Source organism: Vigna umbellata, chromosome 3 (genome assembly GCF_029865625.1).
Source record: "Vigna umbellata cultivar VRB3 chromosome 3, Vumbellata_1.0, whole genome shotgun sequence".
In the NCBI taxonomy this organism is placed as follows: Eukaryota; Viridiplantae; Streptophyta; class Magnoliopsida; order Fabales; family Fabaceae; genus Vigna; species Vigna umbellata.
The window spans coordinates 9,342,521-9,365,493 of record NC_142167.1 but is presented as its reverse complement, the minus strand read 5'-3'; the positions used below and the strand labels follow the sequence as shown (position 1 = coordinate 9,365,493).

At 35.7% G+C, this 22,973-nt stretch overlaps 2 protein-coding genes and 1 non-coding gene across 3 annotated transcripts; 2 read left to right on the top strand and 1 right to left on the bottom strand.

Moving 5' to 3' along the window:
- Nucleotides 1-477: 477 nt before the first annotated feature.
- LOC124822153 (uncharacterized) lies at nt 478-3,545 on the top strand. The gene is made up of 2 exons (XM_047294119.2): nt 478-1,082; nt 1,747-3,545. Exons 1-2 carry the CDS (start codon nt 569-571, stop codon nt 3,264-3,266), a joined length of 2,034 nt encoding a protein of 677 aa, XP_047150075.2. The 5' UTR covers nt 478-568; the 3' UTR covers nt 3,267-3,545.
- A 450-nt stretch (nt 3,546-3,995) lies between these two features.
- On the top strand, nt 3,996-4,222 carry LOC148201590 (RNase MRP). Its single transcript, XR_015785359.1, has one exon.
- Nucleotides 4,223-5,706: 1,484 nt separating this feature from the next.
- LOC124822154 (protein ZINC INDUCED FACILITATOR-LIKE 1-like) lies at nt 5,707-21,547 on the bottom strand. The gene is made up of 17 exons (XM_047294120.2): nt 21,260-21,547; nt 20,896-20,936; nt 20,415-20,475; nt 20,227-20,329; nt 20,011-20,113; nt 19,259-19,312; nt 19,107-19,169; nt 8,939-8,988; nt 8,764-8,842; nt 7,686-7,865; nt 7,513-7,600; nt 7,179-7,264; nt 6,677-6,784; nt 6,496-6,540; nt 6,327-6,415; nt 6,103-6,146; nt 5,707-5,918 (listed from the first exon to the last, which is right to left on the bottom strand). The coding sequence occupies exons 1-17, from the start codon at nt 21,408-21,410 to the stop codon at nt 5,815-5,817; spliced, it is 1,449 nt and encodes a 482-aa protein (XP_047150076.1). The 5' UTR covers nt 21,411-21,547; the 3' UTR covers nt 5,707-5,814.
- Nucleotides 21,548-22,973: the final 1,426 nt, after the last annotated feature.

Here is a 22,973-nt window from a genome sequence, read left to right as displayed (position 1 = left end):
TCGAATGAATTTAAAAAGATTTAGAAGTAAATTTTTTATTGTTTATTTGAGTAAATTTTTGAGGTGAGTGAGAATAGATTTAAAAGTAAAGTTTATGAAAATTAATGTTAAAATTTGATTGATATAATAAATTAAAAAAAAAATTTCAAATCCACTCTCATTTAAGATAATCTTCCATTCAAATAAACAACAAAATATTTATCTTCAAATTTTCTTAAATCTATTCAATCAATCTTCCTTTCTAAATTCATTCAAGTAAAATTCATCTTCCTTTCTAAATTCATTCAAGTGAAATTCATTCAAGTGAATAAGTGGTAAGAGAACAAGAAAGAGAGAAATCACATATAAAAAAAATTGACAACTTTCGTAACTTTTTAAACTCTTTTTTTAAAAAATTATTGAAAACAAAGGGGTTAAACAATCAATTTTGAGAGTTGCAAAGACCAGTTTTTATAGCGGGAAAATTCCCCAGAATTGTCATAACCTAAGAGGTGGTTCATCTCAGAGAGAATCATCATTCTCAAGCTTCTTGCTTGATTCCAGAAAACTAAGGAAGCGTTTGTTTGCGATGGAGAGTGTGAAGAAGAAGAAGATGAAGAGAGGAGACATGGTGTGGGTCAGATTCCCCTTCTGCCCTCGCAAATGGCTTCCCGCGTTGGTTCTTTCTTCCGACAACCTTGGCCTCAATGTCACCTGTTCTTTCTCCTACACCAAAAAAGACACCGTTTTCCCCTCCTCCTACGTCTCCCACTCCGAGATTCTCCCCTTCGAGGAAGCGTTCCCCTTTATCGCTAAGCGCGACGAAGTTGATTTGCCGCTGCTTCATTCCGCGCTACGCTTCTTCGGCCGGAGAATCATTTCCGGGCTGCGTTGTCGGTGTCTGACGGGCCTTGACGGGCCGGACTGTTCTTCCGGGTTTGACCCGACTGAGGTTTTGGGCTTTGTTTTGGACGCCGCCGTTTCGCCGTCGGTCGAACTCCCATCTTTCGCACGTGCTGTTAGAGTCGTTGCTCAGGTTCACGCTTATCGGAGCTGTTGTTCTTTAAAGCACAAGAAACTTTACAAAGAAACTAAAGTCGCAGGTAGTTCTGTTTAGTTTAATAGCAGTTTTGTTTCAATTTCGTCTCAGTATTTTAATAGTTCTTGGTCAAATTATACTTTAAAGGGGTGCATGTAAAATAAAAATTATTATAAAGAAAAAAAATCTAGACTGTGGGTGTAATTTTCTTTAGTATTTTCAACAAATTTTATTGATTGTGCTAGAAGGAAGGTATGAAAAGGTGTGATACTAAACTTTTTTGGCAGGGTTTGTTTTAATTTTGGTCTATTTTATTTTTGAAAAATTTCTAGTTGTTGATTTTAGTTCCTATTTCTGTGTTATTCTGTTGTATTTTGGACTAAGCTTTGAATGTACGAGCCAGGTTTCTGGCTGTAAATTGACGACTTCTCAATGTGGCTCTATTGATTATTGTGAGTTGAGAAAAAAATTTGTAACATTTATACGCCTTGATAAGTTGAGGTTTACCATTTTTCTTGACATAACTAAGCTGCTGGTCCCGTATGGTGAATGGCATCTTGAATTTAGAAACTTCTGTTGAGATAACTATGTTGGATTTTCCAGTTTTGTTGTTATCTGATACTCCAATGTCATGTTTCTGACTTTAGTATACATTGTAGTGAACTGCAGAGGCTGTGTATTGATTTTATCCCGTCATGTTATAATGTTTTTCAGTATGCTTTTTGTAGGTGATAAATTGAAGCTGATTCGAAGTTCAATTTTGGGTCAGAAGAGGCATTTAGTTACTCAAGAATCTGTTGCTTTGGAATCCCTGGTAAAATGTCAGATCGTATCCAAAAACCAACAGTCAAAGAAAGTTCTTGGTGCTATGAAGAGATTGATCTCAACGGTTCCAGTTTGGGAAGTAAATTCTGCACACTTGTTTTTTAATAGACATCCGATTATTTCAGAGAGTTTTATAGACTGTCCTTCTTTAGAGCCACTTTACATGGTGCTAGAAAGACTAAAATCTTCAAGGCAGAGCCTTCTGGGATTCAAAAAGATATCAGACCGGGGCTTAGTTGATATCTCCTTTGAAAACATTGATACTATGAGTAAAACTCACATCTTAGTTCCTTCCAATTTTATGATTCATTTGAGAAACTATATTGATGAAAGAGAAGACAATGGCCAGGAGCTTTGCTGGAGATTGCCTGACAAAGACATCATTGTATACCTTAACAGGAAAAGAAGGCGACTAGATAAATCAGCTTCATGTCATGTTTTGCCTCAAACTAGTGGAGTTCAAGAAAGTGAAAGGGATGCATACATTCTAAAACATACCAGACCACGGATCTCAGACATTAAGATGCTTGAACCAGAAGGAAGTATCCAGAAAGGCATTCAGGCCTCAACGTACGTTTGTGAAACAAATGTGAACTTCACTTACAAGGCTCAGAAAGTGGATTCTACAAGAAGTCAAAACTGTGAATCATTGTCTAACTTGGCGTTTGACTTCCATTCTGATAATTGTGAGGTTGATGCTGGTGCAGCAAAAGGTAAAGGTATTCTAGGATCTGACTCATCTCTTTACCAAGAAAGTCTGCAAATGAGTTGCGATAGTGTTACAACGACTCCCAGTTCAGAAAAGTCTGAAGGAACGGAACTATTTTCTGAGGGTTGTTTGGTAGAGGGTAAGGACCGCTTCCAAGGTGTTGCTTCTTCGAAATTCAATTCAAAAGCTGGACAGTTATCAAGAACGCATGTCCCCTCTTGTTGTAAATCCCTTCACATGAAGTTCCCCAAGAATTTCAACCTTCCATCCAAGGAAGAGTTACTAAAAAAGTTTAGTGTAGTTGGTTCGGTAGATTCCTCTAAAACAAGAGTCTTTTTCTACTGTGGCTCGGCTCAGGTGTGCTTTTTACAAGAAGGTGTTGCAGTTGCTGCATATAAATATGCCAAAAGGAAGGCCTTGTTTGGTATGGCTAAAGTCCAGTTTTGGCTTGACCCTTTTGAGCCCAAAAGAAGAGGGTTCCAGCGTTCTGCTCACGTGCCCTTACTGAAATCATGTCTGAAAAAATCCAATACATTGAGAAAGGAAAGCCGAAAGAAAGAACGCAGAGTAAGATTTGAGTGCTGTGCTCATATGCCCCCATTAGCTAGTAAACAAACAGGACCGCCACTGAAATCATGTCTGAAAAATTCCAGTACCATAGACAAGGGTAGCATAAAGAAACAACGCAGAGTAAGATTCACAATAGTTACTTAGTTGACATGAATTTACTGAATGAAGAATGTCATAACGTATTTAACTATCTTCTGTTGGCTCTTCTTTGTTTCTTCTTTCAACATGGCATTTTCTCATGGAAGTGACGAAAAAGAAAAAGAAAAACCGAGCATTTAAATGCAAGGCGAAAATGTTAATTTGGTAAATATCAAAGATCTGTATGTTGAATCTTTACAGCTGTAAAAATGTTATCAAATGGATTATCAGAAGGTGACTTAATGGTTGAATTTGTTCTTAACTAGAGATATTGTTTTATATACACTGACATATAAATGTTCACATGATGTGATCAACACCATTCTAAAAAAACCAAAATCAAAATGAATAGGATTCTCAATCATAGGGTTGCTGTATGAATAAAAACTCAAATAAATGCAATATTTTTCATATTTCATGCACAATCAAATTTATGATGAAACTGCAACCATGCACCTCGTACATTTTGTTAGTTAGTAAAACTTGAAACATTTATATATAAACTAAAAAAAATTGTTTTCTTAATACTTTTACTATTATTTTTCTTTGTATTTTTGAAGTAAAATTGATCGCGAATTCTTTTTAATTAAGATCCGGTTAAAAAATATCTATTAATATGTAGGGAACATGATTCTAATAAATTACCTACGATTTGCATTGCCGAAGTCCCACATCGATAGAAATTGAAAGTTAAAATATGTATATAAGGTTTTACGCCTGACTCACTAGTATCTCTGGATTAGGGGAGATGTGATTGGGCCTATGCTTCTGGCTGGGCTTAGGAAAGTCCCCGGGCCCTTACTGCAGAAATGCAGGCCCTGTAAAGGGTCACTACGAGCTGGAACTTGCGGCTGAGACATGTGTGGAGCCTATGCTTGTTCTGCCGTAGTAATTGGCCAATTTTCACAGTCATCCACATGGTCATCATGACTAACAGAACGGGGCTTACTCCCTCCTAATCCCTATTTTAATTTGGTTGATTATAATAATATTATATATTATCAAAATTAATTAAGATAAAAATAAGTTTATTTATGAAGATAGTGGCCTTTATAAAAAATTCATAAAGTAAATTGAATGGAGGACGTGGTAGCTGGGTGAACGTGAAGGTGCAGGAACAATTCCCTCCCTATAAGCTAATTAATATGAAATTGGGAAACGGAACTGAAAATTTGAAGAAAAAATCGGTGTGAAACATTTTCATGGTGAAAGTGGTGATAAAACATAGAACAGGTGAGTCATAGGTGTTTGAAAAAATGTTCCAAAAAAGATAATTGGGTATGTTGATTTTTTCTGGTGGCTATTGAGACTTTTGTTAATCGGCTATATGATAGTATGGTTATATCTAGATGGCAAAAACAGATATTTTAATATCTGCTTCTAAACGGATCGGATACAAATATTAAACAAGCTCTCATGCGGATATTTGCTATCTGCAAAAAGTAAAAAAAAAATATTAATTTTTATTTTTTAAATTAAATTTAGTTAAAAATAAAATTAATTTATATTTGATTAGGTTAAATTTAATTAAAATTAAATTTTACTATATATTTAATTTATTTTATATTATATTATATATATATTTTTTATAATTTTATTTAAAATATATAAAATATATTTTTTTAATTTTTTGTTGATATTCGCGGGTATCTACGGGTTTTAAAATATCCGTAGGTATTTTCTAAGCGGTATCCGTGCGGATTGCGGGACAAATTTTATTTTGCGAGTTGGGTTGCGGGTAGGCACTATCCGTGATCGACCCGACCTGTTGCCATATTTAGTTATATCATTATATGTATATCACGTCAAATTGGTAAGTTTTGTTAAATTTAGCTTAAGAATGCAAACAAATTGAACCGAATTCACATTGATTGCTTGTAAATTTTAATGTTTTTTTATATGTTGTCGTGATGATATGTAGGATGTCGTAATATTTTTATAAGATGTGAAGTTGTAATAATAGTGTTTTTATAGAAAATTATAGTATTTTTATTTGAGGTTTTGATGTTTCTCTATAAAGCTGTTCTATTTATTGTCGTGTTATTTTATATGATGTCATGTGATATGAGTTGTGGTGGTGGATTGGCATATTTGTTGTATAAACTTGGTTAGTTGTTGGTCGAGTTATTATAAATGTTCTATGTGGTGTTTGATATGATTATCATGTTATTGTGATTAGGTGTTGAATTCTTTTAGTACTTATCGTGTTAATTAGATTGTATTTTAAAGTTTATCATGAGATAAATATGTCATGGGGACTGTTCATGAGAATGAGTTTTGGACAGAATGACGTTACAATGTGTAGTGTATATTGAATACACTTTTGAGTTTGATCATATTTATTGTGTGTATATGCACGAGACAAGAGACTTGTTTTGAATACAAATTAAACCATCCGTACTAAAATCTCAATAATCATTATGCAAATTAAGATATTAACACACAATCATCCAGAATCATTTCATCATACATATACGATCTCTCAAAAATCAATTAATAGAATTTATTCCTAAATGTTTGACCCCTTATATAAAATTTATTAATATTAGGGTTATTACTCTGATGGTGTTTCATTCTTCACACTCAAAAATGGTTTGAACATTAACAGTATCCCAAGTCCTTCAACAACATTCAGGGCCAGGAACACTATGTGGGTGCCTGTAGTTAAATGTAGAAAGTGAGTTTCTATTGCATTGTCCAAAAATACTAAGCACAAATAAAAATGTTAGAGTAGACTTTGCTTCTATGGCATATTATGTTCTTGCTTTAGTTAAGAAAAAAAAATAAATGAAACAAAAATAACCAAGGATTTCACATTTGACATTTGGAATAAGAAGCATACCTGGAAGAAAAGAACCATTAACATGCTTTTGTGACCAAGATAATCTACATTGACCAAAATAAAAAATTAGAAATCTAGTAGATTTATCTATAGAAGTATGTAAATCAGAAAACATGAATTTCAGAAACCTAGAATCAATGGATGACAGAAGCATGTCCCATATGAACATAGGATTAAATTTGATATGCAAGAGAATTAGGATTTGAAATGAAATGGACACTCACAAGGCACCAGCACTAGCAGGACCAATTGTTTTGAATGCTGACATACCAGTCATGGCAATACTATTAGCTGTCCCTCTTTGATGTTGTTCCTGTTTTCCAAATCAAAGCATCCATAAAGAACAATCTTAACTTTTGGAAATAATTGAAAGAAAATGTGTCAAAGATTTACCACTGCTTTGTTTTGCAGAAGGAACAAACTAGTTGCAATTGTCTCCTAAATCCAGCAACAACAATACAATCAAAAACTTTGCAATGAAATAACCCAACCCCCAAAAACCAAAATGATTTCTTGAGGTTTGGTGAAGCCATTTCAGTTCACTTGCATCCTGATAAATGAGTTTTGCACTTACAATCATTACATTCTTCAGAATGGACGCAACATTGATCACTAGTTGTAGTGTGAAGCCAGACAACATTTCCATCAAAGGATAACATTGCAAGAGAGGTATGGATAAAACCTAAAACATAATGCAAAATTTCAATCATCCAACCAAATTGAAGAAAGAGTTCAAGTTTTACATCCAATAACAAAAACATTCATAAATCTATTATCTTAAGATTTTAGATTGAAAATAATATCACTATAATATCTTACAAGTTAGACTTATGTCTTGTTGGTATTATGTTTTCAGTAATAATATTTTGACACAGTTTAATTTTTAATATTTATTTGATACGGACTCATTTTTGCTGAATTTTTATATTATTACAATGCACGATTTTAAAATTTAATGACACTTTGACGTGTCAAATGAGTGTTTTTAACGAGTCTGCTCTTATGTTTATCTGAATATACTCAAGAACATGAAATCGAAATTCAAATTAATTGACTGATAAAAGTTAAAAACTAACCCCAGTTATTTGCACCAGAGTAACAGGTCCACAAGCTTTCTGCACTAATCGATAAAGGCTAAGCTGGTAGATTGTAATAGCAACACCTAATGAAGTTAAAAGATGTTAGTAATTAAGCAAAATGTATGTTAAAAGATGTTAGTGACAGATATATATATACATGAGGACTGTCATCATATATTTTTATATTTATTTTACACATTACAAAAAAAATATAATAGTCATAAAAATATAAATTTTTGTATTTTTATAAAGAAGAAAAAAAATAATATCAAGTAAATATAAAGAATTTATGTATCAGAATTATTTTTTATATATAAGAAGAAGAATGTACCTGAAATTGCGAGAACAATACCAACGTCATCACTAGTGAAGTTTAAACCACCTAATCTTGTAGGACTGAGTGCCCACAATGAGAAAACCTATAGGGTAGTCATGAATGGTATTATTAGTAGTATCATGGGAGAAGGTTAAAATGGTAAAATCCTATAGTGGAAATACTACTACCTCTTGATAAGCAACATCATGCAGTGAAAAAACACAATATACAATTATAGATGACATTAAGGGCCAATTTTGAAAGATGCTTTTATTTTTCTGCATCATCTTATCTTTGTCTGTCCCACAACTTTCTATTTCCAAAACTTCACCACTGTTGCTGGATTCATTGTGATTATGAAGGGTCTCCTGCGATCATGCAAACATTTTACAATAAATAATAAATTCCTTCTTAATATATATATTAATTAATACTATATATATATAAGATAATTTAATCGGTTTGACTTAATTCTAATGTGATTTAACTTATGACCTAGCTTCAATTAATTATCTATATTTAATTTAACTCAACTTAACTTACAGTTTATCTAATCTTACTCGATTTGAGTTGGAATTTAGTCTAGCTTATCTTAATTTAACCAAAGTTTAATTTAACTTAATCTAACTTAAATTTCATCTTAAAATATGAATTTGGATAAATGTATGAAAAATATTTATTACACTTGAAGAGATAATTTTTTTTATCAGCATGTACATGTGACAAATGCAAATCCCAGCTAACACAGTTCGCAATTCTCCGACTAAAAAGTATAGGAAGCAAAAATCCAGATTAATACTTGGATTATTAACTTTGCAGCTGTCAACAATTTATATCTTATTGTTTTACTAATTCATTATTTATTTGATATTGTAACGATGTATTCTAAATCAAATAAAAAATAATACTTGTGTTAAAATATTGAAAAAAAAAATCTGTATTATCATATAATTGTTCTTTTAAAATTTTGAATTTATGTTAATTATTCGTTTAAATTAAAAATTAAATTTACTTAGATCATATTTTGTTTTGTAAATTTAAAATTCTCAAAATATTTAAAATTAATTATATATTAATATTAATTTAAATAAAAATAATGAAATTAATTTTTTTATACCATAACTGTAATCTTTTTATTATATTAAAAATAAATATATTCATACTTATTCTTAGTATTTTAGTTTTTTTATGCAAAACATTCATTTTATAAGAAAAAAAATATTGAAGTAATTGATGAAGTTATATGGGATGATTTGCAATACTTACTGGCAGCCAAATAATGCAAGCAATTGCTGATGCAAACGCAAAAGCTGATATTACGAAGCACGGCAAGAAGTATGGAAACCTGCACAGAGATTCACGTTTTGCCAAAACAACCAAAATGAATAGACAGAAACATTAAATGTTCTACAAAATTACCAAACAACAAAAGTGAACATACCTATCCCAGAATGAATCCGCTGGAAATACATTTGGGTATTTCAACACTGGCTGTAATAAAACATAAACTTATTTTTTCTCCTTTCCATACCAAAGTATTAAAAAATTAAAATTCTTGCTATAGAATTATTCATATAAATTAAAAAAAGCATTAATTTATTATTATAAATGTAGGAAGATTCAACAAACATACACATATTTCCATACTGATAAAATATTGTCTACGATTAAGTTCTCACGGATTTACTTTTGGTGTCTGTAACATCCCAAAATTATACAGTCATCAACTATATACTTAGAATAATTACACGTATTAATAATCCAAAACAGTTTTAAACGTAAAGGAACAGATTAAACAAATGGCCGAACGGCCTGTTATATAAAAATTAACGAGCGTTTACAAAAATAAGGACGAACGGTTTACAAAATAAATACCGCACGTCAAACTATAACAAACGATAAAAGAGCGCTCGCTCACAGCCGCTCGACATCCTATCTACACTAACTAAAACCGAACGCTTTTACTGTTCGGCCTTCACCTCGACGTCCACTAAGTTTTCTTCAGCAAAGAGTTCTCCTTCAAGTGTTTGCTCCAAAGACATATCTCCCTCTGCTCACATCCACACGGATGATCATTGCATTTGACAAGACGGATATACATAGACAAGACAACACAAAGGAATTGCAAGGGTAAGCTTATTGAATTTAATTCAAGTCAAACATACAGTTCATACATATCAAACATATCAATTTATTCATAACACATACATTCAAATCATACATTAATTCAACCAAATCCCTGATACTAGACCGACTGTCCGGACTGTATGAAACCTGTGTAGCTAAGGCGTCCATGCACTCAGGTGGGGTAACTGGAATGCTCATCAGTATCCACCTGAGGTTAGTCTTTTTGCCAAGTTACAGTTATGGTCTAGACCTCCTGCCATTCCCACGCATGACCTACTCCTCTCTACTTGAGAACGAGCACTCACGGAATATCAGGATGGATCACCATCTAAGCTTACCACGTTCATACTACAAATATCAATATCCAGTCAAGAGTCGTTCCACCCTGGAACGCTCGTTCAAATTCCAAAATCATAATATCATATCATATATGGTTCGCACAATTTATACTTCCCTCAACATCACATTTTCATTCTTAATTACACTTCCATAAAAAGACGAACGTTATTTCACTGTTTGGACGAACGCTATTTAAGATCAGAACGAACGCTATTTAAAGACCAACGCTCGACAGAAGACGAACGCTATTAAGGATGTACGCTCGACAAGGGTCGAACACTATCAAATACAAACGCTCGACAAAAGAACGAGCGCTATCACGAACGGACGCTCGACATAAGGTCGAACGCCACCAAAGACGAACGCTCGACAAAAGAAAGAGCGCTACTAATCGTTTGCCTTTTTGAACGAACGTTCGGTCTAAGACCGAATGCTACTTAGGACGTACGTTTTTTTAGATCGAGACTCTTGGCTGAATTCAAAATCATAGAAATTGGGATTTATATAAGATGAGATATTTAAAGTTTATGTTTCAATAATTTGACTAAAAGTTCACTGGGATATTATCAAAATTCTCAATTCTCACACAACACTCGTGATGTTTACGTCTGGCCGAAAGCACAACGTAAAAATATATTAGAGGGCGTTCGTTCTCGAAGGGAGTCCTTTCCAAATGAAAGGGTCCGACTAATACAAGAATTTACTGATAATACCGAACGGTCAATGACCGTATCAATACGAACGTTCAATTTCATGCACTTTTCATATAAATCTTCTTTTACAGTAACTCATTTTCCAGTATAAACTTTCATGCATTAAATCAATCTTAACATAGTATTTTTCCATGCTTCTCATGCTTTTAATCAACATCATATACTAACATTCAAATATCAAAATCATCCACGTACAACGTCACAGACCATTCATACACTCAGCATATAATTCCCAGTACATACATGCAACATTTTCATATATCATCTCAGAATCATATTCCTAAACTCCAAAGTCAAATATCATAAATCATACTTTCAAACATTACGTAACGCGCATGCAGTACAGAGATCATGTGAATTAAATTCTAACAAGCTTCCCTTACCCGGATTAAGTAGCGTGCTTTCGTTCTTCAAAAAGAACACAAGATTCCAGTATATTCTTCTACCCTTAACGTTCAAAACCCCAAAACTCTTCCAACTAAAATTACAGAAAACCAATACTGGTTCAGAGAAGGTGCATGCAGATTAAAACGAAGCTTGCATGTTGAAAATGAAGAGTGGTTGAGGACGTGAAACTTACCCGTTTCAGAATCCAAAACCGATCGGTTTGATGGGAAACTCACGGTACAGGGATGCTTCTCACGGTGCTGAAACGTGAACGGAGCAAGGGATGGTGAGTTACCAAAGAGAGAAGAAAGAAAGGTTTTAGAGAGAGAATGGAGAATTTAGGAGATCAGAAATTTGAGGAAGAAGATGAAATGCACAGAGAAAGGAAAGAGTTTTCCAGAAAATCATTTCTTTCCCCACGCAGGACGATCGTCCAATCGTCTGCTGCCACTTGGATTCCATTAACGTTTTTAGAACGTTCCAAAATGACACTTGTCAGCATGCATGCATCGTGAACGTGAGTGCGTTTTAAATGAAGGGTGGGCGTGTCAATGGAGGTGTAAGCGTGGCAAGGTGCATTTATGAAAGTAGAGAGGTGAGTCAGCAGAAAGATTAATGGGGCGTGACAATCCCCCTAACTACAAAAATTTTCGTCCTCGAAAATTGAAGACTTACCAGGAAATAAATGAGGGTATAAGTCCTTCATGGCATCTTCAACTTCCCACGTAGAATCGCCAGTCTTGTCGTCCCACAACACTTTCACCAGTCGAACGTCCTTCCCTTTATATAATTTAGAGCGTTCGTCTTCAATGCGTATCGGCTTCATTTCTATCGCTCGGTCTTGTCGAAGACGAACGTTCTCCAGCTCCAATATGTGCGAGGGATCAGATACGTACTTCCGGAGTTGAGACACGTGAAATACCGGATGAAGGTTGGACAATTGTGGAGGTAGGGCTAGCTCGTATGCAACAGGTCCGATCCTTTTCAAAATCTGATAAGGTCCCACGAATTTAGGAGATAATTTCTTTGAACGCAACGCTCTGCCCACTCCAGTAGTCGGATTCATCCTGAGAAAAACATGATCGCCAGCTTTGAACTCCAGTGGTCGTCTTCTCCTATCGGCGTATGACTTCTGCCTGCTTCTGGACGTTCTCAATCTTTCTTGTATCAATTTCACCTTATCCGTTGTCTGTTGAACGAGCTCTGGTCCAGTCAATATGTGTTCTCCTTCTTGAAACCAACAAAGTGGCGTGCGACATTTGCGTCCGTATAGTGCTTCGAAAGGAGCCATCCCAATGCTGGACTGGAAGCTGTTGTTGTAGGTGAACTCTATTAACGGCAGTACCTCATCCCAAACGCCCATGTGATCGAGTACGCACGTCCTTAATAAATCCTCGAGCGTCTGGATTGTTCTCTCGGATTGACCGTCCGTCTGAGGATGGTACGCTGAACTCATTTGGAGTTTGCTGCCCAGCTCGCTTTGCAACGACTGCCAAAACCGAGAGGTGAACCTTGTGTCTCGGTCAGAGATGATGCTGGACGGCACTCCATGCAGACGAACGATCTCTTTGATGTAGAGCTTGGCCAAGTTGGTCATGGACATCTTCAAGTTGACCGCTAGGAAGTGAGCACTTTTGGTTAGACGATCCACTACTACCCAAATGGAATCGTGATTCTTGACCGTGCGAGGCAAGTGAGTCACGAAGTCCATTGAAATGCTGTCCCACTTCCATTCGGGAATCTCCAAAGGTTGTAGTAAACCACCCGGTCTTTGATATTCAGCTTTAGCACGTTGACATGTTAGGCATGATGCCACAAAACGTGCAACGTCATTCTTCATCCCTGGCCACCAGAACGACTGTTTGAGATCGTGATACATCTTAGTCATGCCTGGATGCATGCTAAGACGGCTGTGATGGCCTTCTTCTAAGATAATTCTCTTCAGCTCGCCATCATTCGGAATGCACGTACGTCCCATGTAACGTAACATGCCGTCCGTTCCAGCGTTAAAATGTTTGGCTTGATCCGTACCTAGCGCACTAAAAATTTTCACCAATTCTTCGTCCTCTCGTTGTTTCATCCAAATACGATCAAACACGCTGCTCGAAATACTAAGGTTACAGCATTTGATAACGTTCGTTCCCAGCTCGAACTGTAACCTTAGGTCTCGGAAACTCTCCACCAAACTTAGCTCTTTCACCATCATTACCGAGACATGAACCGCCTTTCTACTTAGAGCATCCGCCACAACGTTCGCTTTACCAGGATGATAAAGCAACTCGAACTCATAATCCTTTAGGAACTCAAGCCACCTCCGCTGTCTCATATTCAATTCTTTTTGATCAAAGAGGTACTTGAGGCTCTTATGATCACTAAAGACTTGGAAGACGGATCCATACAAGTAGTGTCTCCAAATCTTTAGAGCAAAAACGACCGCTGCTAGCTCTAGGTCGTGCGTTGGGTAATTCTTCTCATGTATCTTCAACTGCCGTGATGCATACGCCACTGCTCGTTTCTCTTGCATAAGAACGCACCCCAAACCTTGGTGAGATGCGTCACAGTAAACTTCGAAAGGTTTGGCGGTGTCCGGAATTACCAATACTGGAGCGCTCGTCAGCTTCTGCTTCAACTCTTGAAAGCTGGATTCACACCTATCGGTCCAAGCGAATGGGTGATCCTTCCTAGTCAGCTGGGTTAACGGTGCTACTATCTTAGAAAATCCTTCTATAAAACGCCTATAGTAGCCCGCGAGCCCTACAAAACTTCTAACTTCTGTAACCGAACGCGGACTCTCCCATTCCAAGACCGCTCGTACCTTGGCTGGATCAACTGAAATTCCTCCAGCGGACACGACGTGACCCAAAAATTGTACTTCTTTCATCCAGAATTCGCACTTAGACAACTTAGCGTACAACTCCTTTTCTCTCAACACTCCAAGTACCACCCTTAAGTGTTCCTCATGCTCTTCACAACTCTTGGAGTAGATGAGAATATCATCAATAAACACCACCACAAACTTGTCCAAATACGGCCTGAAGATGCGGTTCATATAGTCCATGAATACTGCTGGAGCGTTCGTCACACCGAACGGCATGACCACGTACTCATAATGTCCATAACGCGAACGGAAGGCCGTCTTCTGGATGTCTCCTTCCTTGACCCGAATCTGGTGATAGCCTGACCTCAAGTCTATCTTAGAGAAAACGCTCGCTCCATGCAACTGGTCTAGTAGATCGTCAATGCGAGGCAGTGGGTATTTATTCTTGATGGTCAGCTTATTCAACTGACGGTAATCAATACAAAGCCGAGAGCTGCCATCCTTCTTCTTCACCAATAACACGGGCGCTCCCCAAGGTGACACGCTTGGACGGATAAACCTCTTGTCCATCAACTCTTCTATTTGCTTTTTAAGCTCCACCAATTCAGCGGGTGCCATTCTATACGGTTGAACTGATATAGGGGCCGCAGTAGTTACCAAATCTATGGTAAATTCAACTTCACGAACGGGAGGCAAACCAGGCACTTCATCCGGGAAAACATCCGAGAATTCACCCACAACCGTTCGTCCTTCAGCGTACTTTTTGAACGAACGTTCACAACTCTTATCCGCCAACTCTCGGTCTTCATGCGTCATGATCAAGAAGCAACTGGCGCCCTCCATGATATCTTCTTTAACTTGACTGAGCGTCACTCCTAACTCTTCTTCACATTCCTCAGGAAAAATCAACTCTTTAGCCCCACAATCTATGAGGATGCGATTGGTATTCAGCCAATCCATTCCCAGAATCACTTCTAAGTCCTTGAGAGGCAAACATATCAAGTTTACCTTGTATCTACGCCCCTCTACTTCAACAGAACATCTGACGCACATGGTAGACGTCCTAACCTCTCCAGCAGCTGGGGTTGACACCACTAAGTCGAACTGCATCTCACTCTCGGTTAACCCCAACTTATCAACGCACGCCTTCGAGATGAAGGAGTGTGTTGCCCCAGAATCATACAACACACAGCAAGGAATTCCATGAACTAAGCAGGTACCAGTAACGAGCGTACCTGAGCTCGCTGCTTCTGCACCAGTGATCGCATATACTCGCCCTACAGCTTGGGCTCGTCCACCTCTTCCTTGCTGAGTCCTTCCAGCGTTCGGCGGCCTCATCACTGTACGTCCGCCCATATTACACTCGTTCTCCAGGTGACCGTTTCTTCTACAACGAGTGCAATATTTCCCTCCAACCAATTGAGGGCATGATGATCTAAAGTGAGGTCCTCCGCACTGAAAACATCTGACCGGCCCTTGTTGATTTGCTTGTCCAGCAACTACCATAGTTTGTGAACCACTCGACTGGGCTGGACGAGCGTATGGGGTCCGGTTCCGATTTACATTAGGTCTCGACATAACTGGTCCTCTCGACGCCTGTTGTTTCTTATGTTGTTCCACCTCAGCCATATTTTTCTCAAGTACTTTAGCCCTTTCAACCATGGCTGGGAACGTCCGGATACATAGACTGGAAATCAACACCTTGAGATCACTCCTTAATCCATTCTCGAATTTTCTACACTGCCACACTTCACTTGTGGCCATAGTATTGAACCTGACGAGATGTTTGAATTTGTTGGTGTACTCCGAGACGGACATATTTCCTTGAACCAATTGTAGGAATTCCACCTCCTTTGCAAACCGCACGCTGTCAGGGAAGTATTCCTCATAAAATTTGTTTCTAAATACTTCCCAGGTGATCGGTTGCTGCGCGTCCGTAAGAATAGCCCTAGCGCTCGACCACCAATGGCTCGCTTCTCCAGTCAGTAAATACTCAGCGTACGCCAACCTGTTCTCATCAGGGCATCGTTTAGCATTAAATATCTTCTCTATATCCCTCAACCACTGATCCGCTTCGTCTGGGAGACCCTTCCCATTGAATTTAGCAGGATGGTGTTGGAGGAAACTCTCCAAGCTCCATTCGGCAGTAGGCGGGGCAGCGTTGGAAGAAGATGCTCCAGGCGCACCTCTAGTTGCAGCCAAGATCTCCATCAACTTCCTCTGCGTGTTTTCAGAGTTGACACGCGAGGCCTCCAAACCTTGCATAGCAGCTTGGTTTTGCTGCATCAGAGTGGCGTTTTGCTCCAGCAACGTGGTGTTCTGTTGATGCAATCTTTCCACCACGGTTTCCAACAATCTAGCATTGCTGGACGTCTCGGACTCATTCGGTTGAGGAGGAGGAGGCAATCTAGGTGCCATTTGTTCTCTGGATACAGAGAAAACAAACGAACGTTAGTAATGTCTAAGAGTTAAAATAGTGATAACTCATTAAACATGCAATAAGCACACAGCAAAACACAGTGCACTCATAACCCTACAGTGTCCTTTATTAGAACAAAACTGCTCTGATACCAATAATGTAACATCCCAAAATTATACAGTCATCAACTATATACTTAGAATAATTACACGTATTAATAATCCAAAACAGTTTTAAACGTAAAGGAACAGATTAAACAAATGGCCGAACGGCCTGTTATATAAAAATTAACGAGCGTTTACAAAAATAAGGACGAACGGTTTACAAAATAAATACCGCACGTCAAACTATAACAAACGATAAAAGAGCGCTCGCTCACAGCCGCTCGACATCCTATCTACACTAACTAAAACCGAACGCTTTTACTGTTCGGCCTTCACCTCGACGTCCACTAAGTTTTCTTCAGCAAAGAGTTCTCCTTCAAGTGTTTGCTCCAAAGACATATCTCCCTCTGCTCACATCCACACGGATGATCATTGCATTTGACAAGACGGATATACATAGACAAGACAACACAAAGGAATTGCAAGGGTAAGCTTATTGAATTTAATTCAAGTCAAACATACAGTTCATACATATCAAACATATCAATTTATTCATAACACATACATTCAAATCATACATTAATTCAACCAAATCCCTGATACTAGACCGACTGTCCGGACTGTATGAAACCTGTGTAGCTAAGGCGTCCATGCACTCAGGTGGGGTAACTGGAATGCTCATCAGTATCCACCTGAGGTTAGTCTTTTTGCCAAGTTACAGTTATGGTCTAGACCTCCTGCCATTCCCACGCATGACCTACTCCTCTCTACTTGAGAACGAGCACTCACGGAATATCAGGATGGATCACCATCTAAGCTTACCACGTTCATACTACAAATATCAATATCCAGTCAAGAGTCGTTCCACCCTGGAACGCTCGTTCAAATTCCAAAATCATAATATCATATCATATATGGTTCGCACAATTTATACTTCCCTCAACATCACATTTTCATTCTTAATTACACTTCCATAAAAAGACGAACGTTATTTCACTGTTTGGACGAACGCTATTTAAGATCAGAACGAACGCTATTTAAAGACCAACGCTCGACAGAAGACGAACGCTATTAAGGATGTACGCTCGACAAGGGTCGAACACTATCAAATACAAACGCTCGACAAAAGAACGAGCGCTATCACGAACGGACGCTCGACATAAGGTCGAACGCCACCAAAGACGAACGCTCGACAAAAGAAAGAGCGCTACTAATCGTTTGCCTTTTTGAACGAACGTTCGGTCTAAGACCGAATGCTACTTAGGACGTACGTTTTTTTAGATCGAGACTCTTGGCTGAATTCAAAATCATAGAAATTGGGATTTATATAAGATGAGATATTTAAAGTTTATGTTTCAATAATTTGACTAAAAGTTCACTGGGATATTATCAAAATTCTCAATTCTCACACAACACTCGTGATGTTTACGTCTGGCCGAAAGCACAACGTAAAAATATATTAGAGGGCGTTCGTTCTCGAAGGGAGTCCTTTCCAAATGAAAGGGTCCGACTAATACAAGAATTTACTGATAATACCGAACGGTCAATGACCGTATCAATACGAACGTTCAATTTCATGCACTTTTCATATAAATCTTCTTTTACAGTAACTCATTTTCCAGTATAAACTTTCATGCATTAAATCAATCTTAACATAGTATTTTTCCATGCTTCTCATGCTTTTAATCAACATCATATACTAACATTCAAATATCAAAATCATCCACGTACAACGTCACAGACCATTCATACACTCAGCATATAATTCCCAGTACATACATGCAACATTTTCATATATCATCTCAGAATCATATTCCTAAACTCCAAAGTCAAATATCATAAATCATACTTTCAAACATTACGTAACGCGCATGCAGTACAGAGATCATGTGAATTAAATTCTAACAAGCTTCCCTTACCCGGATTAAGTAGCGTGCTTTCGTTCTTCAAAAAGAACACAAGATTCCAGTATATTCTTCTACCCTTAACGTTCAAAACCCCAAAACTCTTCCAACTAAAATTACAGAAAACCAATACTGGTTCAGAGAAGGTGCATGCAGATTAAAACGAAGCTTGCATGTTGAAAATGAAGAGTGGTTGAGGACGTGAAACTTACCCGTTTCAGAATCCAAAACCGATCGGTTTGATGGGAAACTCACGGTACAGGGATGCTTCTCACGGTGCTGAAACGTGAACGGAGCAAGGGATGGTGAGTTACCAAAGAGAGAAGAAAGAAAGGTTTTAGAGAGAGAATGGAGAATTTAGGAGATCAGAAATTTGAGGAAGAAGATGAAATGCACAGAGAAAGGAAAGAGTTTTCCAGAAAATCATTTCTTTCCCCACGCAGGACGATCGTCCAATCGTCTGCTGCCACTTGGATTCCATTAACGTTTTTAGAACGTTCCAAAATGACACTTGTCAGCATGCATGCATCGTGAACGTGAGTGCGTTTTAAATGAAGGGTGGGCGTGTCAATGGAGGTGTAAGCGTGGCAAGGTGCATTTATGAAAGTAGAGAGGTGAGTCAGCAGAAAGATTAATGGGGCGTGACAGTGTCACTTTAAAAAATCTCCTACCAATAAAAATATTTTATGTGTATATAAACTCATGTTCATATATTTTATTTGACAAGAAACTTTATACCCATGTGATGAAAAGAAGTATCAAGGATTTTACAATATTTTAAAGCTCAACAAAAGTTACCTGAGCCAAATAACCTCCCAACGCTGGACCGATGACTAACCCTACACCCCAAGCAGCAACCACCTGAAATCAGATTACACTGAATAATTGCTCATTGAAAATCAATAATTTCTTAAAGGAATATTGTACAAAAGTTTATGAGACTTGATTACTGTTGAGAGTCCTAGAGCTTGATCTTCTTCTCTAAAAATTTCAGTTGCATAAGCCTGTTGATCGAAAATGTTCTGTTAGATCATATACATATCTGACTTAATTATTTAGATGGTCTCCATTTTAGTAATCGTGCATCGATTGGATTATCACTTTAAAAAAAAAATTTATTTCATGCACAAATTAGTTAATGTCTATTAATCAAGTTTTTATGGTTAGTTTTTCACAAACTTTAAGAGTGTGAGGAAGTCACAAAAGATAAAGATAAAATCAAATTAGAAGTACTTTTTGTATTTTTTATTTATTTTAAAAAATTAAATAAATATTAAATTTTTTATTTTTTAAATAAGTGTGTTTTGATTTAATTTTTTTTAGAACAAACAGAATTCAATGGTTCTAATTGAGAGCTGTTTGAAAAAAAATGTGAAATGTGAGGCATCGACCTATGGATTTACTCATTTTTCTAATCTCTTCTTTAGTAAAATGTGAAATATTACCTTTTGATTTATTAGAAGTGGAAGAAGAACAAAATATTTGGATAACTCGGCTAATTGTTCTTTATTGCGAAAGCACGTCTAATGAGTCAAAGATATGAACAAAAAGAAATACTTATGATGCATTTTAAGGAATTTGGAAACAAAATTGAAACTTTTAAAATGAGAAGCCAATTAACACAGCACTTCAAAGTGAAACCATGCGAGTAACTAAGCCTATTTACTAATTACTATATGCATATAGCTATAGAAAACAACACCTTTATTGGTCCAAGTAAGCCATTTAAACTTCCAAGAAGAAATCTCATGCTAATAGCCATCCAAAAACTGGTGCTGAGACCAAATAGTGTGTTGAAAATAACACTGAAATGAAGGAATAAGGATGAGAATAGTTAGCAGAAAAAAACATAATTGTAGAACAATAGCGTGATTCATGAAAGAAAGTATCTATCAACCTCAGTGAAATGCATACTTACACAGTGATGATCCCAATAATGATAACAGGTTTTCTACCATAGCGATCAGAAATCATACCCCACAATATTGATGTCAAAGCCCTACCAAACATCATTGATGATCCTACAACGTTTCCACCGTCACATGATGACCACCAAGAATATGTAAGTATTTCATCACATGATTCAACTACAAACAAAAATCTTACCCACATAACCAGCATATGTACTTATATCTTCCTCTGTTTCTGCAATGTTAAAATCTTTCACCTGAAATTAAAGATTTTTTCTTGTTATCAATATAGGAATTCTCATTCTTTTACTCAAAATATATAATGAAAAATTACTGTTCTCTGAATTGGGGTCAGAGTTTATTCTTGAAATGGTAAAAAAGATCAACCTGAAGTTTATAGCAAATCAAACCAACAAAAGCTATTATTTTCAGAAAGTGATGCTCAAGCTGCATTTTTAGTCAAAGTTCAAATCATTATTAAGAGGCTGAAATTGAAAACAGAAACATGTCCTGCATAATCAGAGAAACTTCTTAGAAAAAACAGTATCATTAAAATCAGATCTTCATCATATGGGAGGAGGTAACAGTGATAATAATATCCTAGTCTTGGATTCAAATCACCACTTGCAAAACCTGATATATTGAAAAAATTAAGATTGATAGGAATTTAAACTCACCATGAAATAAACAAAGGGAAAGAGTGATGCCACAGGCAACGCTGTAATTGGTAAAAAAGAGAAATATCAGTGAGAAATATAATCACTCCATTTTCAGATATTCAAGAGAAAGATCAGAAACCATATCATTGAGTTCGACCAGTTTCTTCAAGAGAATGATTAACTCAGATCGTTTTGTCATCTTCCAAAATAGAATAATACAGTTTGAAAAACACTAACTAGAGTTTAAACTTGGGATGAAAAGGGTGAAAACTCTAACTTGTTGCAGAAAAGTTGAGTTTTGATAAATTTGTAGCCATTTTTATAGCACTGAGAAACAAAAGCACCCCAGAAGTGAAATTTAGAAGAGAAATAAAGTTCTTACTGCCACTCAACACAGCCAACCATATGAAAGAAAGATTTATAAAGGAAACATCCTTTTTGTTCTCCTTGGCTTGATCCACCTTACAACCAGGACAGTTCTCATGATACTTTTTCTTCAACAATGGTGAAGTTTGAAGTCTCTCCTCTTCCATCTTTGTGATACAACCTCACTTCTTCTTTCACACAGATCACTGCTACCACCCCAAATGATGAGTATATTATGCAGACAACATGATCCTGACAATGGCAATGATTAAGGGTGAGAGTTAAAGCCAAACACTACAGTGAATCACCACACACTTGAGAAAATCTGCTCAAAATTTCTATCTTTTTACCTTACCCTACCACCTTGGAAAAAAAAGACTATTTTTACATTTTCTTTCTATGCTATAAATTACGAAATGATATTTTACATATATTAATTTATTTAACAATTAATACTTTATATTTATTTGATATTATTTTTATTATTTTTTATTATTTTTTTAAAATATAAAATTTACTCTTTTATAACTATTTTATTTTTTTAATATATGTCAAAAATAATGTAAATATTTATCATCTTATTATTATTTTATAAATTATTTAACAAGTTTAAAAGATTGTCAAATGGAATATAATCTAAAGAGTATGAAAGTATCTTTTCTCTATCACTTTTTATAGTAATTTTTTGTAGATAAATTTTTAGACAACCATGCTCTAAATTTCGATAAGAACTAAATTATAGTTTTTCCGTTATATTAAAAATAAAATATGTTAATATTTATTATATTGATTTTAATTTTAGTCTTTTTATATTATTATTTAACAACCATGAATATTGTTATTTTATTTTAAGTTTTTGTTCAATTAAATATAATATTTTATTTTATTTTAAGCTTTTGTAAAATCACAATTTTTCATAAATAACAATGTTACCAACTATTTTAGAATTATCATTTCAATGGCTAAAGATCTCTAATATAAGGATAGATTATATAATATATAAATGGATGTGCTACAATTTTTTTTATAATCAAATTTGTTTTTCTTAATTACATTATTCATAATTATCTTTATACAAATTATTTCTTTCATTTCAACTTTAGTTGTATTTTAAAATGACAAAATTTTATTTTTACTAACCAACTATGTTTCACTCTCCAACATAACCTATAAAATTATCACAAAAGTGTATGAAGTACGTAAACAAAAGTGAGACATTTTCCGTAATTAATCTTAATATTCTTATAACGAAGGATGACTGCCATATAAAATAAAAAAAAATATTATGTTGAACATTAGTGAAGAAAAAGAAATGAAAATAATCTAAAAAAAAGTAATTATACAGTCTACTTTATTTTTTTTACATGAGTGATACATATACTTTATTTCAAAAGATATATGAAATTAAAATTAATATAAACATTATATTTTAACTATGAAACAAAAATTAGAAAAAAAAAATGTTGAGCTACATTTGCAACAGTATTTATATTTTCTTTAGTTAGAAATAATGAATTTTAAAATTAGAAGGACAATAATAAAACAAAAACCTAACTTCGAAAATTTTCAGCAAAAACACACTTTAGCATGTAATAATTCTTCTTTCGTTCTCTTTCTCAAGAAACCATATAATTCTAATAACACTCATTATTTCTTTTAATATATTCATATGCCATAATTATATTGTAAAAAAACAAAATTGATGACGTGTCTTTGCCAGGGAATCTACA

Coding starts and splice junctions, on each gene's coding strand:
- LOC124822154 (XM_047294120.2), bottom strand. CDS start 21,410: ATGGAAGAGGAGAGACTTCAAACTTCACCATTGTTGAAGAAAAAGTAT. Junction 7,265..7,512: donor TATTGTTCTCGCAATTTCAG/GTACATTCTTCT, acceptor TAACTTCATTAG/GTGTTGCTATTACAATCTAC. Junction 5,919..6,102: donor TAATGGTTCTTTTCTTCCAG/GTATGCTTCTTA, acceptor ATTTAACTACAG/GCACCCACATAGTGTTCCTG.
- LOC124822153 (XM_047294119.2), top strand. CDS start 569: ATGGAGAGTGTGAAGAAGAAGAAGATGAAGAGAGGAGACATGGTGTGG. Junction 1,083..1,746: donor CAAAGAAACTAAAGTCGCAG/GTAGTTCTGTTT, acceptor TGCTTTTTGTAG/GTGATAAATTGAAGCTGATT.